The following is a 12,894-nucleotide window of genomic DNA, read 5'->3' as shown; positions in this document are numbered from 1 at the left end:
GGTGTTCAGACGAGGGGTGGGGCGGAGGGAGGTGCATGGCTGACCCAAGGGCCGCCCCGCCACACTCCCTGCGGCTGGGTCCCCTCAAAGGGAAAGCTCACTGCCTGCCCAGTCACTGAACCCGGCCCATCCGCCCCTGCGTGTAGACGCCAGGCATGTGCATTTCCTGCAAGTCACAGGCAAGTGTGGAGGGTAACAGGCGCTCCCCCCCACCCCCTCTGATGATGGGTGCTCACTGCCTTATAAGGGGTCTGGCCGTTTCAGGGTAGGGGACAGATGAGAGAGGTGACCCCCCCCAGGGAGCCTCCTAATACAGCTCAGGCTCCAGGCTCTCCTAGACCAGGGTTCCAACTCTCCAGGCAGCCCCTACACTGATCAAGTCCCCCTCAAGGGTCCTTAGCCCCCTCTGGGTGGTCAGGGACCCCAAGATAAACCCCCCTGAATCACGGGAGGCCGAGGTTGGGACAGAGCCCTGAACTCTGTGGGCCCCTGGGTGCTCTCATGAACTGGCCAGGATTTGGAGAGGCAGCAGCCCCAGCTTGCCCCGCCCAGCCCAGTTCGTCCTCACCGGCTCCTCACTGGCCCGTTTGACAGACAGGGTGCAGCCAGGGCCTCACGGGGCTCTTGCTTGCTCTTCCTCCTCAGCAGTGGCCTTCAGGGCTGCACAGAGCCGCCCTTGGGTTGCAGACCCAGCCTTGGACCCCTGCCCTCATGAGAGTGGGGCCCTTGGAGGTGCAGGGTCCCAGCGCCCCTCAGCGGGGACAGGAACTCACTCAGCAGGTACCCCACAAACCACACTGTTTGGTTTGCACGTGGCTCTTCCCAGCCTCTGCTCCTGCTCGGGTGGGAGTCTCCTATGGACGGGCCGGTCAAGGCACAGAGGTTCAGGGCCGTCCCAGGAGAGGCGTTAATTAGTAACCGGCTGCAGGTTGAGCTGTTGCCGACGCGCCTTTCTGGGTTGATCATTGAACCAGCGGGAGTTGAGCGGATTAATAGCTAACTGGCTGTGTGGAGGCCACACCTCGGGGGCTGGCTGTGGAGGGGGCGGGGCCGGGCCCCTCCGTCTGTGGACAGGAGGTGGGCGCCAAGCTCTGCCTCTGGGGTCCCAGGGCCATGTCTCTGCAGCCTTCCCAGGGCTGTGAGAAGGCCCCCCCAACACCCTGGCCAGCTGGCACCCTGGTCTCAGCTAGGAGGCCCTCCCAAGCCCCTGTGAGATGGGGTATCGTGGCCTCCCCTGGCTGGGGTGTTGTCAAAAACCCCAGCTCACAGGCAGTCCTCAGTATGGGACCAGAGGGTTTTTGTGACAGAAACTTCTGGAACCCTGTAGGTTCCTGTGTCTCTGTCTGCTCAGCCAGGCCTTTACAATATGATTTTTTGCAGGGGAGCATGTCCCCTGGAGGCACTAGAGCGTGGCTTAGTCACAGGAGGTGCTGGGACAGACTCAGACCCCAAGGGTCCCAGGTGGAGGGAGGTGTCTGGGCCAGGGCCATGGAAGGTGAGCTCTTCCAACTGGAGTGGAGTGTTAGAGTTTAGCACTCTGGGCGGGCCAGGAGCCCTGAGGGAAGAGGCCAACCTGGTTTGTCTCCCCCTGCCCCAGGCTTCACCGGCCAGAACTGTGAGGAAAACATCGACGACTGTCCGGGTAACAACTGTAAGAACGGGGGCGCCTGTGTGGACGGCGTGAACACCTACAACTGCCGTTGCCCGCCCGAGTGGACAGGTGTGTGCGTGGGCCGCCACCCACTTGCTACACCCAGATGTGTTTCAGGCCGGGGTTGGGAGAGCAAGGCTGATGGAGAAGGGGAATGTGGTGGTGTGGCCCCACAGTCCATGGCCCTGGTCCAAGGTCCCTCACCTTTAGGGACAGCACAGATGTGGCATCAGCTGGTCTCATGGGCTGTTGGCATCCTGGCCCCAGGCGGCCCCTGTGCCCAGCAGGGGGTTTCTACGCTGAGCTGGTTGGGTTGCTTCAGTTCCACTCTTCAGGCCCAGCCGACTGGGCTGGAGATACTGTGCTAGACACAGGCCTTGCCCTCAGGGTGCTTGCTGTCTCGGGTTGACAGGTGAGAGCACATCCTGATAGAGCCATGTCCACAGAGCAGCCAGGCAAGACAAGAGTTCGCCCCACCATCAGTGCTGGGCGTGTAGAGGAAGGAGTGAGGCAGGCCAGCAGTGAGTCTGGAGGAGTCAGCCCAGGAAGGCTTCCTGGAGGAGATGGCCTTGCTTCCCCGCATCCTAAGGGTGAGGAGCTCAGTGAGTGGCTACCGCCCAGGACTGACAGCCTGTGTCCTGTGCAGGTCAGTACTGCACGGAGGACGTGGACGAGTGCCAGCTCATGCCCAATGCCTGCCAGAATGGCGGGACCTGCCACAACACCCACGGCGGCTACAACTGTGTGTGCGTAAATGGCTGGACTGGCGAGGACTGCAGTGAGAACATCGATGACTGCGCCAGTGCCGCCTGCTTTCATGGCGCCACCTGCCACGACCGCGTGGCCTCCTTCTACTGCGAGTGTCCCCACGGCCGCACAGGTGAGCGTCCCCTGCCGAGGACCATGAACAAGGCGGTGGCACTGGCCTCGCGGACCAGGCTGACATATGTGACCTCGCTCAGACAGTGGTTCTTTATCACCTTCAAGGATGACCCGAGGGGACTTTTCTGTTTTTTTTTATTTTTATTTTTATTTGTTTTTTGAGTCGGAGTCTTACTCTGTCACCCAGGCGGGAGTGCAGTGGTATAATCATGGCTTACCGCAGCCTCGACCTCCTAGGCTTAGGCAATCCTCCCACCTCAGCTTCCTGAGTAGCTGGGACTATAGACATGCACCACCACATCCAGATAATTTTTTCTTTTGTGTGTGTGTAGAGACTAGGTCTTCCTGTGTTGCCCAGGCTAATCTCAAACTCCTGAGCTCAGGTGAGCCTCCCATCTCAGCCTCCTGAACAGCTGGAACTATAGGTGCATGCCACCACGCCCAGCTAACTTTTTAATTTTTTTATAGCACCAAGGTCTTGCTATGTTGTCCGAGCTGGCTTCGAACTCCAAAGCTCAAGTGATCCTTCTGCCTCAGCCTCCAAAAGTGCTGGGTTTGCAGATTTGAGCTGCCAAGCCTGGCTCTCCAGGAGGGCCTTTCTAGACTGGGGAGGGGCGGGGAGGCCAGTGATGAATCTCCCAGGGTATCCTGAGTGGCACAGGTGCTGGATGGGGTTGTGGTGGGAGACCTCCTGGGGTGTGGAGTAGGGGTGGCTGCCCCCACCGTGGGTGGCCCCTGTTCCTAGGCCTGGGGTGCGGTACCTGCTGACGCAGCTGCTCTGCCTAGGTCTCCTTTGCCACCTCAACGATGCTTGCATCAGCAACCCCTGCAACGAGGGCTCCAACTGCGACACCAACCCTGTCAACGGGAAGGCCATCTGTACCTGCCCCTCGGGGTACACAGGCCCAGCCTGCAGCCAGGACGTGGACGAGTGCTCATTGGGTGGGTGTTGGCACAGGGTCCCGAGACCACTGGAAGTGAACTCTGGCTCTGGGGGTGCTCGATCGGTGGAAGTGGGGTCCTGCCCTAGGGGACCGCCAGCTTGGTTGGGGGGCAGGGTGCCCAGAGCATCCCCTTACCCATGACCACCCCCGCCAGGCGCCAACCCCTGTGAGCATGCTGGCAAGTGCATCAACACGCTGGGCTCCTTTGAGTGCCAGTGTCTGCAAGGTTACACGGGCCCCCGCTGTGAGATCGACGTCAACGAGTGCATCTCGAACCCATGCCAGAATGACGCCACCTGCCTGGACCAGATCGGGGAGTTCCAGTGCATCTGCATGCCTGGTGCGTCCAGCGGCCCCTACCCTTGGGTGGGCAACGCCAGAGAGTGGGGTAGGGAGACCGAGTCAAGGCTGGTAGGGGCCCCAAAGGGATAGGCTCTGGGAGCACCCAGCCTCCACAGGGCACCTGGAGAAACTGAGGCCAGGCTCACAGGGCACAGCAGAGCACTGGGCCAGAGCAAGGTAGACAGAGCAGCCCAGGAGGCTGCAGAGGGACAGGTATGAAGGGGTCCACGGTGGGCTGGAATACTGGATCGGAGCATGGGGTCTGTGGCCCTGGCTGGAGTTTTGGGCCTGACTGTGTTGCCCAGGCTGGAGTGCAGGGTCTGGCTCTGTAGCCCTGGCTGGAATGCAGGATCTGGTTCTGTGGCCCTGGCTGGAGTGTAGGGTTTGACTGTGTCACCCAGTCTGGAGTGTGGGGTCTGATTCTGTGGCCCTGACTGGAGTGTGGGGTCTGACTCTATGGCCCTGACTGGCTTGGTAACTGACTCTGTGACCCTGGCTGGAGTGCGGAGTCTGGCTGTGTCACGTGGGCTGGAGTGTGGTGTCTGGCTTTGCCATCCAGGCTGGAGGCAGGGTCTGATTCCATCCCCCAGGCTGGAGTGCAGGGTCTGGCTCTGTGGCCTTGGCTGAAGTGCGGGGTCTGGCTCTGTCATCTGGGCTGGAGTGTAGGGTCTGACTCTGTGACCTCGGCTAGAGTATGGTTCTGGCTCTGGGGCCTGGGCTGGAGTGCGGGGTCTGGCTGTGTCACGTGGGCTGGAGTGTGCCATCCAGGCTGGAGGCAGGATCTGCTCCATCACCCAAGCTGGAGTGTGGGGTCTGGCTCTGTTGCCTGGGCAAGAATGTGGAGTCTAGCTCTATGACCCTGGCTGGAGTGCGGGGTCTGGCTCTGCCACCTGGGCTGGAGTGTGGGGTCTGACTCTGTGGCCCTGGCTAGAGTGTGGGGTCTGGCCCTGTTGTCCCTGCTGGAGTGCAGGGTCTGGCTCTGTGGCCCCAGCTGGAGTGTGGGCTCTGGCTCTGTGGCCTCGACTGGAGTGCGGGTTCTAGCTTTGCACTTCCTGCAGCCTCAAGCTCCCGGCCTCAGGCAATCCTCCCACCTCGCTCTGCTTATGTCTCCATCTATGCCCAGCAGGGCACCAAGGCCGTTCTCGGCCTCTCACTGCCCGCCCTGTCCCACAGGCTACGAGGGCGTGCACTGCGAGGTCAACACGGACGAGTGTGCCAGCAGCCCCTGCCTGCACAATGGCCGCTGCTTGGACAAGATCAACGAGTTCCAGTGCGAGTGTCCCACGGGTGAGGCGGGCCGGGAGCCCCGACTCCCCTGTGGGCCGTCCACACCCTAGCCCAGGCTAGGTCCTTCAGGGGCCCGGGAAACACACTGGTCCCTGTCCCACAATGGTCCGCAGGAAAGGGCCCACTCTCTGGGAGCTGCCAGGCCAGAGAGGTCTAGGCTCCCAGGGGAGTGAAGGTATTGCCTGGTGAGTGGGTGGGGAATGTGTTGGACATCCCTGAAGGACAAGACCAGGCTGGGCAGCAGGTGTTGGGTTCCACTCATGGGCGTGCCCAGGGCCATTGGAGCCTCCTGATAACACGGTGCAGCCCTCCCCGCCTCTGGAGAAGGGAGTGTGTTCTCCAGTCCCTGAGGGGAAAGGAGCTCCAGTCCAGTTCGCTGAGGGCTCGAAACTGGGAGGGAGGCCAGCCTGCTCTATCCCCCCTTGTGCCTGCCTGATGGCATGCCAGCCACGAGGCTATGGACAGTGAAGGACCAGGTGGGGAGGGTTGGCCTGCAGTGGATTTGACGGTTGCAGAGATTCAAGGTAACCCGTGGGAGACGTGGGTGAAAAAGTGTCTCTGTCAGTCCCTGGGCTGGGGGCTGGGGGCGTGGAGTCTGGGAGGCATTGCCAGTCAGGCCTGGGACCTCCTGAGATGTAAATCAGCCGTCCCAGACGCTGGGGCGAGGGGGCCCCATTCACAGCCTGGCGCGGCTGTAGCCATGGCAACTATGGCGGTTTGGGAAAAAGGCCCCTCCATGGGAGCGGGGGGGCGGGGCGCGGCCACCCAGCAGAGCCCAGGGAGGGCTTTGATCCGGGGAGCGGGGCAGGACGAACCTGGCGTCACCAAGCCTGGGCTGGAGTGCACCCCGGGGAGCCCAGCCGGGCGCCTGCCGCTCAAGTCTGGCCGGGGCCTCCCAAGGGGCTGTGGCGCCTTTGCATGTGACCGCTGCCCCTCTCTGGTTCCAGGCTTCACTGGACACCTGTGCCAGTACGATGTGGATGAGTGTGCCAGCACCCCCTGCAGGAACGGCGCCAAGTGTCTGGATGGACCCAACACCTACACCTGCGTGTGCACAGAAGGTGCGGGCTGGCACCCACGGGGGGTGGACCCAGGGAGCGGGGCCAAAGGTGACAAGATCAGGGACTGAGCGGTTTAGTCCTGGGGCCGAGAGCTCAATTCAGCTCCTACCCAGATACTGGACACCCAGAGCCCTTCCCCGAGATGGGCTCAAGTGACCTGGGTCTGGTCCTCAGTGTCCCAAGGTGGGGGCGGCGGGAATCCAGGGAGCAGCTGTCCCTGAGTCCTCCTGTGCCCACACCTTCCTTGCTCCAGGCTATACGGGGACCCACTGCGAGGTTGACATCGACGAATGCGACCCTGACCCCTGTCACTACGGCTCCTGCCAGGATGGTGTCGCCACCTTCACCTGCCTCTGCCGCCCGGGCTACACGGGCCACCACTGTGAGACCAACATCAATGAGTGTCACAGCCAGCCTTGCCGCCATGGGGGCTCTTGCCAGGACCGTGACAACGCCTACCTCTGCTTCTGCCTTAAGGGCACCACAGGTGACTGGCTGGGCTGAGGGTGTTCAGGTGGGCAGGGCGGGCCTGGGTACTGACCACTGCCTGCCCCCTGTCCTTCCCCAGGACCCAACTGCGAGATCAACCTGGATGACTGTGTCAGCAACCCCTGCGACTCGGGCACCTGCTTGGACAAGGTTGACGGCTACGAGTGTGCCTGTGAGCCGGGCTACACAGGTGAGTGGGCTGGGGGCTGTGCTCTGAGGTCAGGGTCAGTGGTCTCCCCAGGGCTCCGGGGGTCTAGGACGGGGCCTAAGGGTCAGGGAGACAAGACACAGGCCAGCTGTCCAGAGACTGCAGCAAGGCTGGGTCCAGCCAGTGCCAAGATGGGTCTGGCAGGCGAGAGGGAGTGGCTGGCGCCCAGAGGCCAGGCTTAAGGGTACCTCTGTGGCTCACTTCTGCCCTGGAGCAAGGCTGTCGGCCTTTCTGGGCAACTCCTAGCATCAAGGCCCCCAGGAGGGTGATCTGAGAGAATGGGTATTGGTGCTAGGGAAGGCTGGCTGGTGCCAATCAGGGGGACTGTTGGCACCTACGCGGCTTATGCCATCTTGGGAGGATCTAGCCAGAAGAGTTATCATCCTGGTTTAAAACATGGGGAGGCCATGCAGTGGCTCATGCCTGTAATCCCAGCAATCTGGGAGGCTGAGGCTGGCAGATCACTTAAGGCCGGGAGTTTGAGACCAGCCTAGGCAACAGAGTGAAACCTCATCTCTACATAAAAATAAAAAAATTAGCCTGGTGGAGTAACGTGCCTGTAGTCCCAGCTACTCAGGAGGCTGAGACAGGAGAATCACCTGAGCCCAGGAGGTTGAGGTTGCAATGAGCCGTCATCGTACCACTGCACTCCAGCCTGGGCAATAGTGTAAGACCCTGACTCAAGAAAACAAAGATGGGGGAAAAGTCTGGTGAGGATTCGAATCTGCCTTCCCAAGAGCACCAGCCACCTGTGGGGTCGGTCCCTGGTGGCGGGTGTCAGGGGGTAGCGTCTGATGTGTCTGCCTTGCAGGGAGCATGTGTAACATCAACATCGACGAGTGTGCTGACAACCCCTGCCACAATGGGGGCACCTGTGAGGATGGCATCAATGGCTTCACCTGCCGCTGCCCCGAGGGCTACCACGACCCCACGTGCCTGTCCGAGGTCAACGAGTGCAATAGCAACCCCTGCATCCACGGGGCCTGCCGTGACAGCCTCAATGGGTATGGCAGGGTAGTCTTGGATGCAGTGCCCATGGTCCTGAGCCACTGGCAGCAGCTGGCAGAGGGCAGGCCAGGGATATATCTGCACACAGCTCGGGAGGGCCAGGAATGGGCTCAAGTGGACACTGGGTGCCCCGTTGAGGACACGAGTGCCATCCGGACCCTCGATCGGCGCCTGGTGTACGTCCAGCAGCCCTGGACTGTGCGTGCTGGTGGGCCAGTGTGTGACGTGGTTGTTGAAACCCACATTTGTGTAGCAGCAGCAGGAGTGGATGTTTTTTGTTTGAGTCAGGGTCTCACTTTGTCATCCAGGCTGGGGTACAGTGGCACAATCACAGCTCACTGCAGCCTCAAACTCCCGGGCTCAGTTGATACTCCCACCTCAGCCTCCTGAGCAGCTGGGACTACAAGCATGCTACCACTATGCCTGGCTACTTTTTAAATTTTTTTTGTAGAGACCAGGTCTCACTCTGCTGCCTAGGCTGGTCTTGAACTCCTGGGCTCAAGCGATCCTCCTGTCTCGGCCTCCCAGAGTGCTAAGATGACAGGCATGAGCCACCGTGCCCAGCCAGAAGTGGTTTTGGCATCCCTGATGTGCCCAGCACTGCTCTACCTGAATGGGGGCCATTTAAATCAGCAGGGACCCCCTTGCCTCATTTTGCACAGAAGGGCTGAGTGCTTTGTTGACAGCCACACAGCAAGTGGTGGAGGGCCTCTGGCCCCAGTCGCACATTCCTAGCCCTTCACCGCCCTGCGCTGGGTGCAGGCCCAAATCCAATGTAATTGATCCCTGGCCACAGTCTTGGGCAAGGCGGGCACTATTGCTTCCACTTTAAAAAATCCTGGGGAGTCCAGGCATGGTGACTTTGGGAGGCTGAGGCAGGAGGATCCCTTCGAGACCAGCCAGAGCAACATGGTGAGACTGTGTCTCTGCAATAAATCAAGAAATTAGCCAGGCGTGGTGGTGCTGCACACCTGTAATCCCAGCTACTTGGGAGGCTGAGGCTGGAGGGTCACCTGAGCCCAGGAGGTGGAGTCTGTGGTGAGCCGTGATTGTGCCACTGTACCCCAGCCTGGATGACAAAGTGAGACCCTGACTCAAAAGAAAAATAAATAAATAAAAGACCCTGTGGTTTTGTGTGGACAGGCTCCTCTGTCGGACCGTGGGATGGTGTGGAGCTGGAGTGCCCACACCCCAGGCCCACGCCACTCGGGCCACCTTTGACCTGCGGCGTGGTCCTGTTTCCAGGTACAAGTGCGACTGTGACCCCGGGTGGAGTGGGACAAACTGTGACATCAACAACAACGAATGTGAGTCGAACCCATGCGTCAACGGCGGCACCTGTAAGGACATGACCAGCGGCTACGTGTGCACATGCCGGGAGGGCTTCAGTGGTGAGTGGGCCGGGGTGTCCTCGGTGCGGGAGTGGCACAGGGCTGGCCCCTTGAGTTGGAGAGCCCAGGGCCCGGGGTGGGTACGAGAGTCCAGCCGGTGCAGTTCACAGCGTTTCCCCCAACACACACTGTGATGAAGCATCCTTTAGGACACAAGGAGAGGGCTGGTGGGGAGTAGCCCGGGGCTCCTGCTGTGGGGCCCTGCCAGGCACCTGGGGTGCTAGACACTGTCCTCTCCATCCAGGCCCCAACTGCCAAACCAACATCAACGAATGTGCATCCAACCCATGTCTGAACCAGGGCACGTGCATTGATGATGTGGCTGGGTACAAGTGCAACTGCCTGCTGCCCTACACAGGTGAGGGGTGGGGCCTCCACACAGGGGGCGGGGCCTGTGTGGGTGAGTAGAGCCTATATGAATGGGGGTGGGGCCTATGTGGATGGGGCGGGGCCTGGGCATGGTGACCGCAGGGTACAGTGGTGGATTTCTTGGGGCTGAGCCTGTCTGTTGCCCAACAGACATTCTGGAAGCTATGGTTTACTGAGAGCCTTAGGACCCTGAAGCATCTGGGCCTCGCCCCTGGGGTCGGGTTGCCAGCTTAGCCAACCAAGACACAGAATGCTTGGAAGACAGTTTATTAGTTTGAGTCTATCCCGGGAACCAAGGGGTTGGAACACTCGGAGGGGCAGAGCCACGAGTGGGCTTGGGCCATCGGCCCTCTAGGCTCTGGTATCCTCTCTGCTGGGGGCCGCCTCCCACCCCCACCCCACCGGCCGGGCCGAGGGATTCCTTTGACGCGGGCCCTCTTTGTGTGAGAGGAACAAGGAGCCCTCTGTTCAGGCTGAGTGGAGGCGGGGACACTTCTCTGACTGTCCAGCCCTGCTGCTGGCCCAGCCAGGGAGGACCGCGGGAAATGGGCCCCGCCATAGGAAAGACAAAAGCCCACAACCCCCAGGGTCCCAGGGCCCCTGGGAGTGAGCAGAGGGCACCCCGTGCTGCCGATGGACCCTGGGTGCTCTGAGTGGGCTTGCCCGGGCTGGGGCAGGGGTCCTGCACTGGTAGTTCCCATGACGTCCAGCGACTTGAGGCCAGAATGCTGTTTTCTTTGACCCAAGTCGGGGGCCTGGATTTTCTCTCTCATGTCGGTTCATGAGGAAACTCCCCGGTGGCCGGGCGCACCCGAGCCCCCTTCGGACACGTAGATACTGGGTCTGGCGGGAGGAGCCAGCCAGTGCTGACCCGCTTCCTGCTTCCCCTTTGCACAATTGTCGGAAACTCTGGCCAGGTTCCTGCCTGCCCGTGTCACCGTGGAAACTGGCAGGAAGAAAGGCCCTGGCAGGTCGCGCCGGCAGGCCGGGCAGATAACAGGAGACACGGAAGATAACGCTTCCTCACTTCCTCGGGAGGCCAGGCCCACGGCCATAAACAGGAAGCCTGGCCGTCAGGGCTGCGTGGGGAAGAGCCGCCTGGTGTGCACATGTTCCCACACGGTGGTGGCCCAGGGTCCCCCGGTCAGCGTGGAGGGTGCCTGGGTCTGTCCCCTCTGTTCAGTGCCCACCTGTGATCCAGAGCCCCCCAGGGTTAGCACCAGGCGCCAGGCTCAGTCCAGGGGCTTTTCCTCATCACCCAGAGATGAGGAAGGTGCTGGGGTGGGGAACAGGCTCCAGGCCCCGTGATGTCACGGCACCTGTCGGGCTGCCTGTCCTGATATAGTCCTTGCTTCTGGGTTTTTCTGAAGGGGTGAGGTCTGGCTGTGGCCCACAGCCAAGGGAACAGGGAGCTGTTTTTTTAGGGGTTTTTTGTGAGTCAAGGTCTCACTCTGTCACCCAGGCTGGAGAGCAGTATCACAATCATGGCTCCCCATAGTCTTGGCCTTTTGGGCTTAAACTATCCTCCCACCTCAGCCTACTGAGTAGCTGGGGCTACAGGCACGTGCCTTCACACCCGGCTAATTTTTAAAGTTTTTGTCGAGATGAGGTTACACTGTGTTGTCTAGGCTGGTCTTGAGATCCTGGGCTTCAGCGATCCTCTCACTTCAGCCTCCCAAAGTGTTGGGATGACAGGTGTGAGCCACCGCACTCAACAGGGCTGGTTTTTGAGTGGGGCATTCATCTGGCTTGTCCTCAGTGTCCCCTGTCCACTCTCTGCTCACGTTTCCCCCCAGGTTGGGGTCCTACTATGGCTGGGAGCTCACACAGGGTGCATACCTGCCTCCCTGTGGAACCCCCTGGAGGCGCCCTGCTTGTGGGATGGCCTTCACGGGGACATGCCTCAGGGACGGGCTTCCCGGGTGCCACCATGTCTCTCTCCCCACAGGAGCCACATGTGAGGCGGTGCTGGCCCCGTGTGCCCCCAGCCCCTGCAGAAACGGTGGGGAGTGCAGGGAGTCGGAGGACTACGAGAGCTTTTCCTGTGTCTGCCCCACTGGCTGGCAGGGTGAGGCTGGCCTGGCCCAGGAGAGGTCAGGGCAGGGAGGGTGGGAAGCCCGGGGGGACCTGGGCTGGCTCAGGGTGGTGGGAAGTGAGTTCCCCATCTTTGGTGGTGAGCCAGGGCGTGCTGAGAAACTCTGGATTCAGGACTTGACTCTGGCACACCCTGCCCACCCAAAGTTCCTCTACCTTTCTGAGTCTAGAGTTAGGACACAGAGGATGGTCCTGGGGCCAAGGCAGCCCACTGCACGGGGTAGGGGAGAGGCCTGGAGGGTGGAGGCTGTGAGGGACTGACCAGCCTCTCCTTCCCCGTGCAGGGCAGACCTGCGAGATTGATATCAATGAGTGCGTAAAGAGCCCATGCCGCCACGGCGCATCCTGCCAAAACAGCAATGGTGGCTATCGCTGCCTCTGCCAGGCAGGCTACACCGGGCGCAACTGTGAGACTGACGTGGATGACTGCCGGCCAAGTGAGTGCCTGGGCGACTTCAGCCGCCTATGAGATGCTCTGGCTCCTGGATTCCCTGGGCAGGCGCCAAGCAGGGTTGTCCGTGGTGGGGAGGCCACACCCCAACTTGGTCCACCTGGGAGTGGCCAGGAAGGAGCCTGGGGTACGTGCTGGGGCGGGACTGTGTCCACTGGGCACCGCTACAGCCTTGTGGGTGACCACCGTGGTTCCGGAAGGCTCCTGCTCTCTCCCGGCACCCCCATCCAGGTGGTGGGGCAGAGGCACCTGTGTTCTTCCATGGCCCTCTGTGAACGGTGGTTGCGCCATCCCCAGGCTGTGCCCAGCCTGGCTCCCCTGGTTTTGGCTGGACCCCCCCAAGGTGCAGGGCTCTCAGCCCCAGCCCTGGCTCATGGGAGGCTGAGGTTGGGAGAGGCTGACTTGATTGGTCTATACAGCCTGGTCACTTGTCCCTTGCTCTGGGGTCTGGGAACAGGAGCATGTGGGGAGCCTAGACGTCAACCACGAGGAGGCTGTGATGCAGCCCTGGGGTGAGGGGACACCCCTGTTATATTTGGGCACCCCATCATCTTTGGGTGAGGGTACACCCCCATCACCTGAGGGCAAGGGGAGACCCTTGTCACTTTTTTTTTTGAGTTGGAGTCTCACTCTGTTGCCCAGACTGGAGTACTGTACTACAGTGGCCACTCCCGGCCACCACAGCCTCGACCTGCTGGGCTCCAGCGATCCTTCCGC

General features: G+C 61.1%; 1 protein-coding gene across 1 annotated transcript in view; it reads left to right on the top strand.

The window, feature by feature from the left end:
* Positions 1-12,894, top strand: part of NOTCH1 (notch 1) — a gene marked incomplete at its 5' end in the record, with an annotated part of 56,270 nt that overhangs the window by 25,488 nt on the left and 17,888 nt on the right. The window contains 13 exons of the mRNA XM_021708142.1: positions 1,598-1,720; positions 2,298-2,531; positions 3,320-3,475; positions 3,632-3,817; positions 4,993-5,106; positions 6,054-6,167; positions 6,421-6,654; positions 6,736-6,846; positions 7,676-7,868; positions 9,118-9,263; positions 9,508-9,621; positions 11,581-11,700; positions 12,011-12,163. Coding sequence (XP_021563817.1) covers positions 1,598-1,720; positions 2,298-2,531; positions 3,320-3,475; positions 3,632-3,817; positions 4,993-5,106; positions 6,054-6,167; positions 6,421-6,654; positions 6,736-6,846; positions 7,676-7,868; positions 9,118-9,263; positions 9,508-9,621; positions 11,581-11,700; positions 12,011-12,163 — 1,998 coding nt within the window. The remainder of the gene's footprint in view (positions 1-1,597; positions 1,721-2,297; positions 2,532-3,319; positions 3,476-3,631; positions 3,818-4,992; positions 5,107-6,053; positions 6,168-6,420; positions 6,655-6,735; positions 6,847-7,675; positions 7,869-9,117; positions 9,264-9,507; positions 9,622-11,580; positions 11,701-12,010; positions 12,164-12,894) is intronic.

This window comes from Carlito syrichta, unplaced genomic scaffold, assembly GCF_000164805.1.
Source record: "Carlito syrichta isolate Samal-C Ts95f unplaced genomic scaffold, Tarsius_syrichta-2.0.1 Scaffold131019, whole genome shotgun sequence".
Lineage (NCBI taxonomy): Eukaryota > Metazoa > Chordata > Mammalia > Primates > Tarsiidae > Carlito > Carlito syrichta.
The sequence above is the reverse complement of the archived record's forward strand: the minus strand, read 5'-3'. Positions and strand labels throughout refer to the sequence as shown.